The sequence below is a fragment of the Hydra vulgaris genome, chromosome 09 (genome assembly GCF_038396675.1).
Source record: "Hydra vulgaris chromosome 09, alternate assembly HydraT2T_AEP".
NCBI lineage: Eukaryota > Metazoa > Cnidaria > Hydrozoa > Anthoathecata > Hydridae > Hydra > Hydra vulgaris.
This window is the reverse complement of record NC_088928.1, coordinates 12,394,911-12,415,646: the sequence shown is the minus strand read 5'-3', so window position 1 is coordinate 12,415,646 and position 20,736 is coordinate 12,394,911. Positions and strand designations below refer to the sequence as shown.

General features: G+C 29.0%; 1 protein-coding gene across 2 annotated transcripts in view; it reads right to left on the bottom strand.

Moving 5' to 3' along the window:
* The window catches only part of LOC100202110 (protein O-mannosyl-transferase TMTC2), a 51,454-nt gene extending 31,242 nt beyond the window's left edge, over positions 1-20,212 (bottom strand). The window contains exons 1-7 of one of the 2 annotated variants that reach the window (XM_065804756.1): positions 19,495-20,212; positions 12,701-12,828; positions 4,766-5,073; positions 4,142-4,398; positions 3,416-4,068; positions 1,643-1,671; positions 840-954 (exon numbers count right to left, since the gene is read on the bottom strand). In XM_065804756.1, the coding sequence (XP_065660828.1) occupies positions 840-954; positions 1,643-1,671; positions 3,416-4,068; positions 4,142-4,398; positions 4,766-5,073; positions 12,701-12,825 (1,487 nt within the window). In that variant the 5' untranslated portion in view covers positions 12,826-12,828; positions 19,495-20,212. The remainder of the gene's footprint in view (positions 1-839; positions 955-1,642; positions 1,672-3,415; positions 4,069-4,141; positions 4,399-4,765; positions 5,074-12,700; positions 12,829-19,494) is intronic. The other variant, XM_065804757.1, reaches the window with a different exon arrangement.
* Positions 20,213-20,736: the final 524 nt, after the last annotated feature.

The following is a 20,736-nucleotide window of genomic DNA, read 5'->3' as shown; positions in this document are numbered from 1 at the left end:
AACTGACTTTAATAACTTTGGTGAGCAGAAAGTAATAAAAAGCACAAATTTTTCAATAAAAATAGCAAACTTAACCTTGACTCATGGTATACAATCTACTTTCTTAACTTAACCTTGAAAGACTCATGGTATACAATCTACTTTCTTAACTTAACCTTGAAAGACTCATGGTATACAATCTACTTTCTTAACTTGGATCTAAATATTATTAAGATCAAAATGCTGAAAGTTAGGCTGATCTCAAATTTTTTATCTAAAAAATCTACTCAAATTTTCTAGATAGGAAATTTGAGTTTAGTTTAAAGATTGCATATATTTTTCAGAATATTATGGTAGACTGGGTTGAATATTATGTTGGATTGGGTGGTTTTGTTCAGAATATTATGTTGGATTGGGTGGTTTTGTTCAGAATATTATAGTGGATTGGGTTCAAGCACTTTAATACTGGAAGATAAGTATTACTAAAAAACTGCACAAAATACGTTGTTTCAGTAATTACCATTTTTAGTAAAATCTCTTTCACTAAAATCATCAACCTGTATTAATATTTCTTACACTGACTTCTAATGTCATCTACTCAAAACCTTTTTAATTTCTTTGAGTTTTTGTCATAATTTTTTTATGCTTTTCTACTCCCTTTTATTCTCACATTTTTTGTTATTTATTTCCACTTTTTCCCGCCCCCTTGCTAGGCCACTGTACGAAACACTTCAAAAATAAAAAATATTGCTTTTTGCTATTCTTACAGCTTCTTTAAGAGTAAAAAAAAGTCAGCAAAGAAAAGAAGTTCTCAAAATAGACAACAAAAAAAACTATAAAATAAATATGATAAGACTTACAGATTGTAGTGAGTATCTGCCATATTGCTTCTAAATTTTAATGCTGTACGATATGCTTGTTCGGCTTCTTTAGTTTTGTTTCTGGCATTCAAAACATTACCAAGATTCAAGTAGGCTATTGCAAAATGAAAAATACAAAAAAAATGAAATTCAATGAAAAGTTATAAAAAAAAAGAAACTTTTTAAAAGTTTAAATCTTAATAAGATTAGTTTTTTATATATTTAAATTCAAATATGCATTATTTTTTGTTTTTAATTAAATATAATAATAATTACTTATCCATTAACTAAGACAAGCTAAAGTTTTTCTAGATAGCAAAAGATGTCTTAACTATTTGTTTTAATTAATTAAATTAGCTGCACTCATCTTAGTGCATAGATGTAGCAATTAACATGTTTACCCTTTGAAAAACATTTCCCCTGTTTTCAGCGCATAACTATTATTCCAGAACTAGCAAAACTGAAGAGAGAATCTCATTCATCATTCACTCATTCATCATAAAATTTTCTACATCTTCTTAGTTGAGTAAAATTGACTTTAAGTGGTTCAAATCAAATTTAAAAAAAAAAAATTTTTACTAGGGTGAGTGTAGGCAAGGTTAGGTTTTAGCTAAGCAAAAACAAATAATTTGTACACCTTTAGATAAAGCAGATAACTCTCTACAATGAAATGTCACACCTTTTTAAAGATGTTTTAGCTTCCAATAAATACAAAAGGAAACAAAATTCCTAAATCTTTATACATATATTTTTTTGTTTTTTTGTTTGCTTTACTCCCACCCCAGTTGTACAAGAAAACTTACATTTTGCTGGACTCAATACTAGACCAGATCTAAAATTAATACACAATATTTATAAAAATTATTTTTAAAATATTCTATGTAGCTTAATTTCACAATTTTACTGCATAAAAACTATAAATATAATTTATAAATAATTTTTATTTAAACTAAATATTCTATTTTTACTGCATAAAAACTATAAATATATATTTTAAATAATGTTTATTTAAACTAAATATTCAATTAAATATACTACTATATTAAATGTGTTAAATATTAGAGATGTCACCAATAGTGATTTTGCCAAATACCAAATATTTGGCTCGATGCTCTGCCAAAGTACGGATTATTTGGCAACACCTAGTTATTTTGTTATTATGCTTAGTTATTATACATCAAATTGTTTTAACTATAATTAAGTATAAAAGTATCATACTCTTCAAACCATTCAGGTATATCTTGCATTTCTGAAGTAATTTTATAAGTTGCTATAAATAGATATAGCACAATGAACTCCAAACTTATTTAAAATGAAATCTTCACTACAACCTGAACTTAAAGCATGGTTTAACTTTAATGGGAATGTCAATTGTATGGTTGCCTTTTTTATTGATGCACATTCCAAAACTAATTTTAGGGGGTTGAAACACAGTGAGAAAAGCAATAGAAGATTTTAAATGCCCTGAGAAAGATTTTGATGTGACATCACAATCTTTTTTAGTGAAAGATTAGGTAAGTGAAAGTTAATCTTTTTCAGTGAAAGGCTGCTTGACACTGATAAACCATCACCGGTGTCTATTAGATTCAGTGATGATTTACCCCCATTTCGTAAGAAAAAGAAATGTAAATGAAACAATCAAACCAATCTCTACAAAAATTATGCACACATATGAAGATGTGGAAAAAAAAATTTGCAAACGAAATTAGCTTTTACATGAAACATTAGATAGCAACTTTATGACAGTAAACCCTTAAAAGTTGTGGTCAGCAAACGCAAAACCTTATCCTGTTAAATATATTCTATTAAATATATTACAATATATATACATTCTTAAATTCTTCCTAATCTATTCATTCTTAAAACTTAATAATAAACATCATAAAAATATATTTAACAAATACATATATGAAACCATAATTTAGAGAGACACGCCTTAAAATTGTGCATAAGTTGCCTTATGAGAGGATATGACAAGATACAGTTGCTTTATACTGAGTGCTTCAGGTATTTGAGGACATTTTAAACAAAATTTTAAAAATGTATTTTTTAAAATTCGTTTTGCATAGATGTGCACAAGTTGTCTATTCATATCAGAAATAATTTGTTAATATTTTTTTTTTTTTGCTCTGTAAAAATTGCCCTAGAAAATTTTTTTGAGGACTTTGAAATCCTCCTTGAAAGTCCCTTAAAAGAGACTTACAGAAAATGTTAAAGAAAAGTTTAAAGCAAATTGTTACATATTATTTTTTAACACAGCGGTCTTAAAATGTAGGGATGAGAAAACATGTAGCGATGAGAAAACATGTAGCAATGAGAAAACATGTAGCAATGAGAAAACATGTAGCGATGAGAAAACATGTACCGATGAGAAAACATGAAAAAACAAATAATTAGTAATTGTAGATTTTACCAACTTCAAGTTAAAAGTTATATAAACTTTTATGTTCCAATTTTAATATACACATCTATTTCAACATTTATATTTTATTCATCTTACTCTTTATTAACTTATTAATTTTATTATCATTATGAATTTACATATTTATTAATATGAATTTTCATTTAAAAACAACCTGTATAAATTCTCTTCATTTTTCCATGCAAAGTTTCGTTGATATGTTTGCAATGCAAAAATTAAAGATACCACAACTGTTGCATATAGCCATCTTGGTTGTTTTTTTACATGAACCATTAAATGCAACCCATTAACAAAAAGAAAACAGAATCCAATACTTGGAATATACAGTATACGTTCAGCAACAATAAATCCAACATAAAAAAATAAATTTGTGGCCGGTAAAAATGGAATAATCATGACCGCAAGTCCAAAAACCATGAGGTCAAATAAATTTACATTTTGATTATTCTTATTCTTTAGGAGTAAATTAAAACATCTCAGATAAAACCAAAGTATATATATCAGAGACGAGTACATTAAAATTGAACAAACATTCTCCCAGCATACTAGTTTCTCAACCAAAGGTATAGCTTCAATTGACCAATCATAACTCAATTGCCATGGGAAAACTAATAAATATAAATTGCAAAATGGCAGATACATGAATGTAAAGAACCTTGTTAGAATATTTGGGTCATTGGCAGCAGGATTATCAGAGTTAGAAAATTCAGGGAGAGTGTTTTGCATGATCAAAAAACGAAGGTATAAAACTGCTATACTCCATATTATTAAAAATAAACACCGTATATGACCACCTGATATCCTGAGCTAAAAAAAAAGTTTAAATTATATATTTAAATTATCTTTTATGACGAAAAAAAAGTCTGTAAATTTAACTTACATTCTCAAATGCTTTAGAAGGCTGAGCAATATTGCATTTTGACACAATCAGGATTTCCAAAACAATACATAATCCCAATACAGTTATACCTTGCTCCTTTGTAAACATGGCAAGCAGAGAAAATAATAAACTTAAACAAAACCATAATATATTTTTACTGAAATAACCATTTGATGCTTTAATATAACAAATTAATGAAAGTAGAAAAAATAAAGCTGCTCCCACATCAGCTCTTCCAACAATGCCAGCAACTGCCTCTTTTTTTAAAAATTAATTAACTTTAAAAATACAATAAAATGATATCAATCAAATAAAATAACTTTTTTTCATCAATAAGAAAAATAATAAAATACTTTTTTATTAACACATTAATAATAATTACTAGTAAACATACGAAAATGCATAATAAACATACGAAAATGCATAATAAACATACGAAAATGCATAATAAACATACCAGAATGTATAAAAAACATATCAAAATGTATAAAAAATGTACCAGAATGTATAATTAACATACTGAAATGTATAGTAAACATACCAGAACGTATAATAAACATACTGGAATGTATAATAAACATACCTGAATCTGTAATAAACATACTGTAATGTATATAAACTTACCTGTATGTATAGGATGTGCTGCAAACATTAAGCCACCAAGTATAACAACCCATTTGTTATTGTAAAACAACAAACAAAAATATGTAAACAAACATGATACAATTCCATGAAGTATAATATTTACAAGATGATAACCCCATGGGTTCAATTGACCAAATAAATAATTAAGTCGAAATGAAAATACACAGACAGGGCGATATGATTTATGACTACCACTATGTGATAAAGGTGTACCCCAAAAGTCATTAAATAGTATGTTACTCCAAGGCTTGGATGGTAGTAGATCTTGGTTTGCTAAAATAGCACGCCTAATGAGGAATTAAAATTAAAAATTTAATTTAAATAGTATAAGCAATTTAATTAAAAAATTTATATAATATAAGAATTTAAATAATATATTCAAATAACATATAAAAAATTTAAATATTATAAGCAATATAAAAAGAAAAACTTAAAAAAAAAATTTAAAGTGCAGTGATATAAAGTCAAGGAAATGATTCCTAAACACCATAGCAAATTAGTATGGGCCCTAATGTTTAGCAGTTTATTTGGAAAACTTTGTGCGCATACAAAAATAAATACCTTTATTTGATTTAAGATTATGATATATGATTATGGGTGTTTAACTAAGTTTATCTTGCTCTTTATATTAAAAATACTCTCAAAAATCTATGATAACTTTAAGGCACTAAAAAGCCTCTTTTTTTGGTGCTTTTCAGCATTAAAAAAAAAAAAACTTAAAGAATATTATTTTACAGTAAAATTGTTTTTTTGCAAGAGAATGTTTGGTTTGAAATGCTCCAAATAAACAAAAGTTAGTAAAACTACACACTTTAAAAAACAAACAATCCTTAATTAACAAAATTTTTTAATCCACAATTGTCAATTAACAATATTAAATTGTTAACAACAGTTTTTCAAAAATTTCAATCAAAGTTTGCTTTTATTCCTTCTGTAAAATAATATTTAATGCTTCATTGGATCCACTTGTCTCACCAGTTGAAAGTAAAATTATTAGTAAGAATAGAAAGAAAAAAGATTTTTATTGAAGCTCTAATGCAATCACTCAGATTAACCAGGATATTTTATTAACTCTACTTAAATAACCAGGACATTTCATTGGTTCTTCTTAAATAAATTGCTAGCTTAAATTTTTACAAAAATAATTTTAATTTTCATCACTCATGTTACCAATACCAAAAAATTTTGAAATGATCTTAGAGTTGATTAAAGAGCTGTATTCAAAAGATATAGGTCATCAAAATGAGTCAGATCAAGATTTTCTTAAAATGGATCTGCGATGCAAACCATCTGTTACCTAAGATGGCACTTTTTTTTTTCATAAAATTTCTTATATGCATCAATCAAACAGTGTTAATTAATAAAAACTAAAAAAATTAATGGGCACTTATTTATAAGCCCCAATGATAGTCTCTAATGGTCAGGTAAAATTAACATAAAATTATTACTTTTTAAATGTTAAGTCATTGCTTCATTTAATTATATAAAACTAGTCTGTCAATCTAAAAAGTACTAATAAAACCAAATAAATTGTTGTTAATAAATGAGTAGTATGCCTGAACTTTCTCCTTGCTGTATTGTAAAGCATTAAATGAACAGTGCTATCTTGTCAAGTTTAACAAGTCTAAAAAAAGTAAATGTTACCAAGAACTGTCTAGACAAAACCAAGAGCTTCTTTCTTTGAGAAGCAAAGTAAATCTCATAGATTTTATTTGTAACTATTACAAGAAAGTTTACTTGTTGAGATATGAGAATAAACATAGAAGGTATTGTTGTAATCCTTTTAACAAGTATGCAAAAAAAGTGAAAAGTAAGTTTCAATATTTAAACTAATACTTTAATTTAATACAAATACTGTAATAATAATAAATAAATGTGAAACAATATTTAATAATTATTATCTTTACTTTGTAGATTCTTTTAGAGTTATCAGTCTTTCATATGCCAAAGATTTTGGTTTAATACCGTCAAATAATAGTCAAAAAATTTAAACTAGTTGCAGAAAAACTCTGCATTGCAAACAACATGATACAAAAGAAAATGAATCTCCTTCAAAAAAATGTTTGAAAAAACGAACAAAGATTTAGAAATATTATGATTCAAATTAAGTCAAAATTTGACAAAACATTAAAATCTGAAAAAATCACACTTCTTACACTCATTCCAGGCAGTTGGTCAATAGAGAAAACTCAGAAATATTTTTTGACTTCGAAAAGATCTGTAGTACAAAAAAAAGTGGAATACTATCAAATCTTTCTCCAAAATCGGGTAGAAAACTTAGCAAAGATGTAATTACAAAGGTTGTTCAGGTCTATCAATGAGATGAACATTCAAGAGTTTGTGTAGGAAAGAAAGAGTTTATTTCAGTTAAAGTAGATGATATAAAGCAACACATCTAAAAACGACTTCTTCTAGTCAATATGAAAGAACTTCATATTGAGTTTAATAAGAAACATAATCATCTTAAAGCTGGATTTTCAAAATTTTGTGAGCTAAGGCCCAAGTGGTGCATTTCTGTGGGTGGTGCTTCTGGTCTGCATGCAGTTTGTGTTTGCCAGTACCATCAAATGTAAAGCTCCTTGAACAGAAAATTCCTGGAATTGCTGATTACAAAAGCTCATTGAAATTATTGGTTTGTAGCATTAAATATAGAGATTGTATGGTGCATAGCTGCGATAAATGTCCTGGAAAAGAGGTTTTGTTAGATTACATTGACATTTTCCTTAATGAAAAGGAAATTAGTGAAGTTAATTTTTATCAATGGCAAAAATCAAATTTTCAATGTGTTTTAGCACCAGCAAATTTAGCTTTAAATGAATTTATTGATATGGTTTATGTGAACAGTTATATAATTTACGAAAGCATCATTTTATATTGAAAAGTTAAGCCACCTACTTACAACATTTAAAAACTAGTTTAAAAGAAAAACAAGCTTTTTCTTCTTGACTTTGCAGAAAAGTTTTTAATACAGGATACAGTGCAAGGTTTTCACTGGAATAACAGCCAGGCAACTTTGCACCCCTTAGTATTTCAGAAGAGCATCAAGATCACTAGAGCCAAGCCATTCAGTGTGATGAGCATTAAAGTCACCAACAACAACAATATTGGCTGATGGATAAAGAGAGAGGGCTTGGTCAATTTGATCAGAAATAACATCGAAAATGTGCAATCTTGAGGTGAAGGAGAGGGATATATAACAAAGAGAAAGGCGATAGAGTGAAGCGGTGCTAAACAAAAGCACATAAAAGAATAGTCTGTGGATTCAAACCTAGTTTCCCAACAAATGGGTGAATTCTTACAAATGCAAATGCCTAGGCCAAGCATGTGACTATTGAAGTCTTTATGAATAAAAGGAAGATAACCATCAACACTATGATCGCAAGATAAGACAGCTGAACTCAAATTAGTCTCACAAAAAGCAAGTAGGTTTGGTGAACTTTGCAAGAGATAAGACTCAACAGAAGAAAAGTTACTTCGAAGAATAGGAATATTAGTGAATGATAGGTTTGGGGAACTTGGTGATGACGATGGTTTTTTGTGTTTTATAGCTTTTGGTACTTTAGTCATTTTTAAATTTGTTAAAGAACTAGACTCAAAGCATAAACAGTACTCAGTACACTGTTTAATAGCCCAAGCAATTGCCTCATTACTATTAATAAACTCTAGCCATAACAAAGGGCTCCAAATGTGGCCTTGGCAATGCACACCAAAAGTACAAACAGGCACACCATCCATGCACAACATGGCACTGTTAATACTTATTTATATATTTTTCAGCTGTTGTATGAATCAGCCTCACTGAGAGCTACCACAGAGTTCTGGAAACCTGACTACCAGCTGGTCTCTGAACCATAAAACTGAGTTTTAGAGCTGTACCCTCATTAGGAGATAATAGAATGAGTTGCCTGGTCATAAAAACAGAGACATAAGCAAAACCCATGCATTGAGTCAAGAAGATCCAGCATTCAACATCCTAAACTGGAAACAATGTATTAAAAATATATCTGTGCCAGCCTAATAGATGAAGAAGGGGTGCAAGACTGGCCAACAGATAGAATCTCTTTACCCCTTAAGTCTTTTTCTAAGAGGCCTGCGTCAAGACAGTAGCCGGATGCATTTAACATCTGCCCAAGATTAGTATTTTTATCGAGACACCATCTCTAGCCTTTACTCAATTTACTCAATATACCCACCCCCAAAGCAGGGGGTGTTTAAAGTCGGAGCTGGCATCTCCTAGCCTTTGCCTAAAATGGTGTATCCAACAAGGCAGCAGGACATGAAGCAGATTGTAATGGGTTACACCTACAAAGCAGATTGTACTGGGTTACACCTACAAACAAAATTTATAATAAAACATCTTGTGCATTGAAGTTTTGGTCTGGCAGTCAAGCTGCAACTAAAGATTGAACATCTATAATTTTTTAAAGAATATTGTCTATGATTAATGACACATAATTAATAAGATTTTATGTATAACTAAATACTTTCTTTTTATCTGACATGTTTTTTTTTTTTTTTTGTTTCTTTGTTTTTTTGAGGGATGGGTGGTGGTGTATTTGCTTCATTGGTCAATTTGTCACCACAATAAACTATATCAACAATGAAATGAGGAGTCTGATCAATAACAAATTTGACAGCACTGGAATGAGCAGATGCAATGTTGATTGGAAGGTTCTCACAGTATTAACAACAACAATGTGAGAATAATAAGTAACCAGTATTTTCACATTAACTGTGGTTTTAAAGCAATACCTTACCAGCTCTAACCAGCAAAAAAAAGTTGTTTAAAGCTCCATTCCTTATAAATGCCATTTATAACTTACAATATATTTTATGAAAAGCAACATGATATTTGGAAAGCAATATGATTTTAGGAAATATTATAAGGGGTAAACAAATTCTATCTGTTGACCAGCTTCTCACCATTTCTACATCTATTAGGCTAACATAGATGTATCTACAATACATTGTTTCCAGTTTAGTATGTTGAGTCAAGAAGATCCAGCAATCTTCTTGACTCAATACATGGGTTTGTATTTTTATATCTGCTTGTACTTTTGGTGTGCATTGTTGAGGCCACATTTGGAGCCCATTGTTAAGGCTTAGGGTTTTATTAATAGTAATGAGGCGATTGCTTGCACTATTAGATAGTGTAATGAGTATTATCTGTGCTTTGAGTCAAGTTCTTTAACAAATTTAAAAATGACTAAAGTACTAAAAACTATAAAACACAAAAAACCATCTTCATCACCAAGTTCTTTAAACCTATCATTCACTAATGTTCCTGGTCTTCAAAATAACTTTTCTTTTTTTGATCTTCATATCTTGTAAAGTTCAGCAGACCTACTTTCACCCTGTGAGACTAATTTGAGTTAAGCTGTCTCATCTTGTGATTTGAGTGTTGATGGTTATCTTTCTTTAATTCATAAAGACTCCAATAGCCACAGGCTTGGCCTGGGCACTTACATTTGTAAGAATTCACCCATTTGCCGGGAAACTAGTTTTGAATCCAGAGACTATTCTTTTAGGTGCAATCTATTATTTTTCGTTTAGCACCACTTCACTCAATCAACTTTCTTTTTGTACTATATTGCTCCCCTTAATCTCAAGATTGCACTCTTTTTAATGTTATTTCTGATCAAATTGACCAAGCCCTTTCCCTTTATCCTTCAGCCAATATCATTGTTATTGGTGACTTGAATGTTCATCACACTGAATGGCTTGGTTCTAATGTCAGTGACTCTGCCAGTGTTAAGGCCCACAACTTTTACCTTTCTTAATCTCTAACTCAAATGTTAACTTTCCAACTTGTATTCCAGACAATCTGAATCATTTGCCTTCTCTACTCAACATGTCTTGTTTCTGATCTTAGTCAGTGCTCAGTTTCTCTACATTTACCCTTAAGTGCTTCTGAACACGGTTTGATCTCTTTAAAACTAATATCTTATTCTACTTCTTCATCAGGATCCCCCTATCATCATACCTCTTACAACTACCTTAAAGCTGACTGAGACTCTTTTTGTGATTTTCTTTGTGATGGCCTTTGGGAAGAAATCTTTCGCCTTCCTGCTGACAAATGTGCCTCTTATGTAACTTCTTGGATTCAAACTGGCATGGAACCTTTTATTACCTCTCAACAATTCTAAGTCAAGTACCACTCTTTTCAGTGGTTTTCCTCTCATTGTGCCGCTGTAATTGCCGATCATAACCATTACTTTCATATATATCAGCAAAACAATTCTTCAGAAAACAGAAATCTGTTTAACAATGTCTATAATACAGTCAAGGTTCGATCCCCACCACATCCCTGGATCCCTGGAAGTACGATGCTTAACTTGTTTCTCTGCGCAGCGACCTTGTTTGCCAAGGCTCGTGTTTTGGAGTTATAGAGTTGAGAGAGGGTTATAACCACAATTAAGTAGCCTCCTTGCCTGTAGTGGTCTTCTTGACCTTACTGAGGTTTTGTATTAACATACAAAACAAAAAAAACTGTTATTCCCCCTCTCTTGTATGAGTCAGATTTTGTTACCTCACCTTAAGACAAAGTTGTTTGCTGAGAAATTTTCACTACTATTATCTCTTGATTCCACTAATCACATCCTACCTGATATAGCCGACAAACAGATTGATCAGCTGCTTGAGATTTGTATCTATCAAGCTTCTGTATCTAAAGTGATTTCCTGCTTAGACTCTCCTACAGCCTGTGGTCCGTACAACATACCTGTTATAGTTTTGCAGAAATGTTCTCCGGAGCTGTCATCTATACTTTCAAAACTATTTAATAAGTGCTTATAAGTGTCTTGTTTTCCAGCCTGCTAGAAAACGACATCTGTTTTCCCTGTTTCCAAAAATTCTGGAGAGCGATTTGACTTGCCTAACTACCGTTCCATTAATCTTCTTACTATCATCTCTCATCTTGAATCTAAAAACTTATTACTTTTTGATCATAAATATGGATTTTGATCTTCTTTTTCTTATGCTGATTTGTTAACAGTAATAACTGATAGATTTCATTGTGCATTAGTTAGATGTTGAGTGGTTAAGGCTATCGCTCTCAACATTTCTAAAGTCTTTAATAAAATTCGGCACATTGGTCTTCTCCATAAGCTTTCTACTTATGGTGTATCAGGTAAAATCTTTAAGATTATTGAATCGTAGTAGCAATCATAGTATAAAAGTTGTCCTCAATGTCAGCACTCTTTTTCATATCCTGTAACTTCAGGGGTTTCTCAAGGTTCAACCCTTAACCCTATACTTTTTTTATTCATATTAACAATCTCTCAGAAATTCTCACATCTAAGGTGGCATTGTTAGCTGAGGATACTGTTATTTATTCTTGTCTTGATAAGAAGCCAACATTCTCTGATTGCTTGGAGGAAGCATTTGAGCTTGAAAAGGACCTCACTTCTGCTACAGCATAGGGCTCTCAGTGGCTAGTGAAATTTACTCAGTTAAAACTTGATTTTTTTTCAGCTAATCATTATTGCAACATTCTAGATCTTCTTATATTTATGAACGGTAATGTACTTGATGAGTCATCTACCCTTTGCCTTTAAGACAAAGAGTAGATGACTTATCTACTCTTGTGCCATAATTATAAACAATTCATTATGGCATCCCTTGTGTCATAATTATAAACAATTAAAAAATAACTATAAACAATTAAAAAATAATGACAAACAATTAAAAAAGAAAATCTTTTAACTAACTTTTGATTTAACCTGATGAGCAATAAACACAGTGAATGAATTTAAAACATTACTAACTTTTTAAGAAAGTATAAAACTTAATTAAAAAAACTTAAAACAAAATTTTCATAATCTCTAAAACAACTCAAAATTTACCTAAATTTGAAAGAAATAAAATTTATTTTTGTAACAACCCAAAATAATTACGAGGTAGAAGTATACTTACGTGTCATCATACACAAACTCTGAGCTGAGTGTATTGCTGTAGCATATAAAAGCAAATAAGAAAATAAATATGAATGAGTAGAGTCCAAAATAAAAATGCAAATGGTTCATAAGCTGTTTCATCATTTTCTGGGAAAAAAGATACTATCATTATACATCTATACATACATACATCTATAGATACATACATACATACATACATACATACATACATACATACATACATACATACATACATACATACATACATACATACATACATACATACATACATACATACATACATACATACATACACACACACATACACACACAAACACACACACACACATATTATCATTATTATTATTATGTATTTCACCATAAAAAAAAATTTTAAAAATCATTTATCACGAATTGTAAATATATGGCTGTGGCAAGAAGAAGACAAATTCAGTCTTACTGCCAAGCTCCTTATTTTTATATATATATATATATATATATATATATATATATATATATATATATATATATATATATATATAAATATATATATATATATATATATATATATAAATATATATATATATATATATATATATATATATATATATATATATATATATATATATATATATATATATATATATATATATATATATTCTTTGCTGGCAATAATGATTTTTTTGCTGTCCTCTATGATTTAAGACCACCTGACAACCTGCAACTAAAGGTTTTATTAATTATATGCTGCATGTATATATATATATATATATATATATATATATATATACATATATATACATATATATATAATATATATATACATTTAATATATATATATATATATATATTATTTGATATATAAATATATAACATAAATATCTTTTATATTATAAATATATATATATATATATATATATATATATATATATATATATTATTTGATATATAAATATATAACATAAATATATTTTATATTATAAATATATATATATATGTATGTATATATATATATATATATGTATATATATATATATATGTATATATATATATATATGTATATATATATATATATATGTATATATATATATATATATATATATATATATATATATATGTATATATATATATATGTATATATATATATATATGTATATATATATATATATATGTATGTATATATATATATATATATATATATATATATATATATATATATATATATATATATATATATATATATATATATATATATATATATATATATATATATATATATATACAGGGGTGGCGCCAGCATTTTTTGGTCTTCAAGATATCTAACTTCCAGACATGGAGCAAACTCCAAACATTTATACTTATGTCAAATACTAAAAATTAGACTTATATTCATCGAGAGTTTTTTAGTTTCATATTATAAATTCTCAGCATTCAAAAAGCATCCTTATTTGACATAGTATAAACATATAAATGTTTGGAGTTTGCTCCATATCTGGAAGCTAGATATCTCGAAGACCAAAAAATCCTGGCGCTACCCCTGACTGCCTGCCCCAACCAAACCCTCAGTCAATGTAGCAACACTCTGTTGCAAGTCAGGCTATTTGTCATTCGATGTAGCAGCACTCCGTTGCAAGTCAGGCTATTTGTCAGTCAATGTAGCAACACTCTGCACATGTTTTACAGTTAAAAAATAAAAATAAAAACATTTAAAAATTTTTTATTTTAAAAAAATTAAATAAGAACATTCAGAATGTTTTTAAAAACATTCAAGTCTTTTAATTTGTGTTTTTGTGGTTTAACTACTTCCCATAATTAAATTAATGCATTTTGACCACAAACAAGCCAAGAGCCATTTTTTACCACAAACACTTTTTCTGACACAAATTGATTTCAATAAAAAAGACAGCGAATAACTATTTTTAAAATATGTTTTGATATAATATATTAACGATATTTTGCTGACTTATTGTGGTCAGCGTATATATATATATATATATATATATATATATATATATATATATATATATATATATATATATATATATATATATATATGTATATATATATATATATGTATATATATATATATATATATATATATATATATATATATATATATATATATATATATATATATATATATATATATATATATATATATATATATATATGTTGTAGACCTGATCAAGACTTATACAAGTAAGTAAGTAGTAAGGTTATTATTATGTTATCTAAAATATAAAGGAAAACAATATACATAATATAAATATAATAACACAATATTGCAGTAAAACAATACTACAGTCATCCACTCTTCCAATAGATATTCATATATATATTTTAAAACTTTGTTAAGTTTTGTTTCAAATTAAGCTTTAAAGGCGGTCTTCTACTACGATGTGGGCGGTTTGCGTTAACTAGTAAGTTTTGGGTAGTAGTAATGTTAGGATATGGAGGTATGGAAGGTGTAATTTTGTTACTTGTAGTTGTTTTATTTGGAGAAGGTAAATCATTAGTAGCAGACATAAGATGGCAATCAATTGGTGATATAAGGTTATTTTTATCAGTTTCAAATTTATTGCAAGTGTTTGTAACTGTTTTTAAACTTCTTTGGGTGAAATTGGTGTCTCAAGGTTTCAGGTGGTTGGATTATTTCTTTAATGTGGGGAGTGGCACATGGTGCTAAATGTTATGTTGATACAGTGTCAATTCTGCCATTCATATACTTTATTCATGCATAGTGGGGTTATATAGTTTCAAGAAAAGTGACTGGTTTTACCAGTGGATCTTCTTTCAATCAGAGGTGATTTTTATGTAGGACAGTACTACCTAATTCTACTAGGGTTCGAAACCCATTAATCTGTTGTGTGGACTAAAATTTGTTGAAGTGCAAAGTAGTGATTTAATAGAGGATAGAGCTGCAGGGAATACCAGTTCCCAGTCAGTTTTTTCTAGTTCAAAACTTCATAAAGTGGAGTTTAATCTTTCATATTGTCCATTTCCTTGTGGTCAATAAAGTGTTGTTCGTGTCTTGCAGATACCGTTTTCTATAAGAAAGTTTTTTAGTTTTCTTTCTTCAAACTAAATACCACAATTAGGGTGAATAGAGGCAGTAAAAAGATGTTTTATTACTGTATCAGAGGTAATTTGGGAGCAAGTGAATGCAAATGGGTAACTGGAATATTCATCAGTTATAACTAAAAAGGTTTTTTTTCAAATCCATAGCCAGTCTTTCCCATGGTCCAGTAGAGGAGAGGAGTTGACCAGGCGGGGTTAAAAAACCTTTGATTTGAGCTTACAGCATACCTGATAGTCAGAAAATATGTCTCTTATTTCACTAATAATGTAGGGTAAATTCCATGTCTTGTAGTAGTGGTTCAATTGTGTTACTCCTGGGTGGCATAGTTTGATATGTAGTTGTTGTAGTGTACTAAGATTAGTATTTATGGCAAGACATCTAGAGATTGCAATATTTTCTGGTCAAGATCTATATGAAATATTGAACCGATATTCAGATAGTTCTAAGCGCCATCTTGTAAGTTTGTCACTTTTTATTTTGGAAGTTTGTCTTGGATTAAAAAGGAAGGAAACAACTTTTTGATCTGTTATAATATCGAATTTCTGATCAGAAAATACTAGATGTCTCTATCAAGGACAACATTCCATAATAGCCATTGCTTCTTGTTTATGACTAATTGGCAATTTTCAGGCCTTGATAGGACTCTGGAGAAGAATACAATAGGTCTTCCATCTTGACTTAGCATTCCACCAATAGCAGTTTGAGAAGCATCAGTTTTGATTTTAAGTACAATATTTGGGTAAGCTATAGCTAAAGATGCAGTGGTTAGTTGGTCTTTTAGTTGTGTAATGGAAGAGATAGCCTCATCTGAAAGTGGGACATTTTTGCTTATTGAGTCACAAAAATTAGTCGGAATGGTAGTTAAATTGGTGCAGTTAGGGGTTCATTTAGCATAGTATGCAAAGAAGCCTATGAAGCTGTTTAATGTTAGAATAGGCAGCGCCGTGCTGTAACTTTTGGGGGCCCTGTGCAGAAACTAAAAAAAAATTTTTTTTCTTTTAATTCGTAGTAATTTATGGTATTGGAGAAGTTTTTCTAATTTATTTAATAGGGGGCCCAGTGCGATTGCACTTGTTGCACTTGCGATAGTACGGCGCTGGGAATAGGATAGTTGGAATAGGATAGTTGGAATAGGATATTGTTGTAAGCCCTGGAACCTTTTGGGATCTGGTTTCAACATTCTGTTTTCTATTAGTTTTCCAATAAAACAGAGTTTGAGAAAACTTTTTATTGTTTTATTACACTTTTTACTGTTCATTTTCATTTCAAAATCGTTTTCTGCTATTTTAAATGCTATAAGGTTTTTGTTGTGTTCTTTTTGATCCACATATAACAATATCGTCTAGATAAGGAAAGTTTTTTGTAGTTTGCATTTTAAGACAAAATCATCCATGACGCGTTGAAAGACATCTACGACATTTGTGCATCCAAATGGGAGTTATTAGCTTCAAAGGTGGTTAATGAATCATCCTTTTTTTTTAGTGGGATTTGGTGGTAGGCGTTTTTTAGATCTATTTTAATGAATATACTGTTCATAGCTACCTTAGTAGGTCATTGATTCTAGGACAAAGGTAAGAATCCAGACGAGTATGTATATTTATGGTGTTAGGGAAGTTGATTACTATACAAGATATTTGTGATAGGTTTGTAACAAAGCATTGGGCTAACTAGGGGCCTTGGCTGATTTGAATAATGTCATCATATAAGAGCCAAGTAATTTCACTATTAATAAAGTCTGCATTAAAATTGTGTTGTCATGAAGATGTTGCGATCGGATTGAGTTGAGATGTGTTGGTTCTAGTATAGAATAAGCTAATAAAGTTTACATTTTATGGAAGGTAAAGCAAGGTAAAATTGGATTGGTTCACATTTTCCTCCAAAATGAAATGTCAGAGCTGAATGTTTAGTAAAAATGTTTATCCCGATGATAAGAGGTGACATTATTTGTTTTACTACAAAAAATTTAGTTAAATAGGAGTGGTTTCCTATTATAAAGGTACCATCATATTGGCCAATGATTTGTGCAGGTGAATTATCTGCAAGACAAATTGATTTCCTGATACTTGTGTTAAAGTTAAGGTTGTTCTTAGCAGGAATGCGGAGTCTTAAAAGGTCTCCGGCTTTATATCTCCATTTTTTTCAGGTCTGTAGTGTCTAGAAGCGCTAAACATGTTTGTTGACTTATGATCTGCTATAAGAAAAAAAATTCATGAGATTTAATGACTTGGAACTTATTGTTTTTAAGCCCTGAGTCCTTGCCGCCATTATACCTAAGGACTCCAGGGTAAAAAAATAATTGTACCTCTTACATAATATAAATATAATAACACAATATTGCAATAGCACAATAACACTATCTCACATATATATATATATATATATATATATATATATATATATATATATATATATATATACATATATATATATATATATATATATATATACATATATATATATATATATATATATATATATATATATATATATATATATATATATATATATATATATATATATATATATATAACTACTAACAACTAATTTTTACCATTCATGATAAAAAACGGCTCTTTGTGTTTAATGTTTATAAAATTAGGAGCAAAGAGTGTTTAATGTTTATAAAATTAGGAGAATATGTTTTATTTTTTATTTTCCTTACTGTTTTCATTATTTAATTTAATTTGTCTTATTTATTTTTTTAAAGGAGAACATTTAGAGAGTGTAAATATATTGACTGACTTGAATAGGGATAACACGCAAGGAGTATACATATATTGCCTGACTTAAATAAGGAAAACATGCAGGGAACGTAGACACGTTTTTGTGGTTTTTTTAAAAAACCACAAAAACGCAAATCTAATTGACCAGAATGTTTTTAAAAACATTCTGAATGTTTTTAAATCATTCTGAATGTTTTTAACAATATAAACAATATTTTTATTTTCATTTTTTTAATAAAATGTTTTTATTTTTACTTTTTTTACTGTAAATCATGCGTGGAGTGTTGTTACATCGACTATCTTATAGCCTGACTTGCAAGGGAGTGCTGCTACATAGACTGACAAATAGCCTGACTTGCAACAGAGTGCTGCTATATCGACTGACAAATAGCCTGACTCGCAATGGAGTGCTGCTACATCTACTATCTTTTAGCCTGACTCGCAATGGAGTGCTGCTAAATCGGCATATATATATATATATATATATATATATATATATATATATATATATATATATATATATATATTATTACTTTGGTCATTTATTGTGTTGATATCTTGTATTTTGTAGATGTGCAATTTCATCCAAAGTTTCTCCATTAGCAACATTGTTACTCAGAGATATAGCTGCGCCTTCTGTTATAGAATTTGTTATAATATTTTTATTTGAATTAAAATTTGATTCATTGCAGCAAAAAGATCTTCTGTTTTAATGCTTTTATTATTTTATAAGGCAATGGTGTAGATCTTATCCCTAACCTAGGCTCTTGTCTGAAAATTGAAGAGTTAAGAAGATTGTTTAATACCAGCTAATAATTTGAATAAATTGTACAAATTTTATATGTTCATCTGTTATTTGTGCATATGCACAAACAACAGATGGACATATTTTAAATGAGATAGCATTTCTACAAAATAACAACTCAATGAAGGATCAAAAAAAAAAAGCCGGAAGTTATGATTAAAAGTAGTAAAATTATAAAAACATCAGCAAGCAAATAATATCTATACCTTTAATAGACCGTGGTCTTTGAGATTCCAAAAACTTACTTAGAATTATACTTTACCACGATAAAAATGATGTGACTCTGTATAGCAGTGAAAGGATGAATCTTGAATGGAAAAAATTCAAGAAATCAGTTTTGAATTTTGTAGCCGAAGCTTTTCATCGTAAGAAGGCGTTAATCAAAATGAGGAAAGGTCTGAGAAACATTAAAGTTGTTAAATTCGAAGTGTGAAGGACAAGGTTTCAATAAATGCAATTGTTCAGCACCCAATAAAAATGTCAGACAAATGATGTGCAAATGCTTCAAAGCAAAGTGGAAATGTAACTGTCGTTATCATGCCAGCCTCACTTATTACAACAAAATATAATAGCTATACTACATTAATAATGTACCCATGTGAGATTATTTTTTTTGTTTTCATTTACATTTTTTTATTGATTTCATGCTATGTGCAAGTGTTGGGTTTAAAATAAATGTGTAAATAAAAAAATTACAATTTTCGGCAATTTATTAAGCAATTTATGGCGGTAAATTATTATATCTGCATTTACTTTATTTTCTTCAAACGACTATAAACTGATTTTTGTCTTAAATCATAGTCATAAAAACAGATTGTATTCAAATTAATGTGGAAAATTAATTAATCAAATTAATGTGGAAAATTAATGTGGTTCAAATAAATGTGGAAACTTCGATTTGAACGCTTTGCTATTTGCGGAAAGGTAAAATATGAGGTTTTTGGCCATTTATTGAATATTTTATTGCTGGACACCAAGAAATTTTTTTATTTTTGAATAAGAGAGATTTTAAGATAAAAAATACTTAACATTTTTTTTAACTGATTTATAAAAGTAGCCGCGTCACGTTTTAAGTATTTAAGTGATTAGTTTTATTTTGTTTCATACTCGGGTATCTGGATACTTGGGATAATTTTGTCGTTTTGTCCTTTTTTTTTCGTTAAATTTAATTCTCTTCTCAAAACCAAAAAAACTTTATAATAGATTGCAACTACTCATTCAGTATGATTTGCATAACTGAAACGTGGTGTTCTGATGAATCATTTTAAAGGAACACAAATTTTCAAATTCCAAATTATAAACTAATATCTTTTGAAAGAAAAACAAACAAAAGGGGAGGAGGGATTGCACCGAATATCCGAGATAATCAAGTGTTTAAAGTAAGACCAGACCTCTCCATCTCAGACACTGATAGCGAAGTCTTTACTATTAAGATAACGGGTAATAAA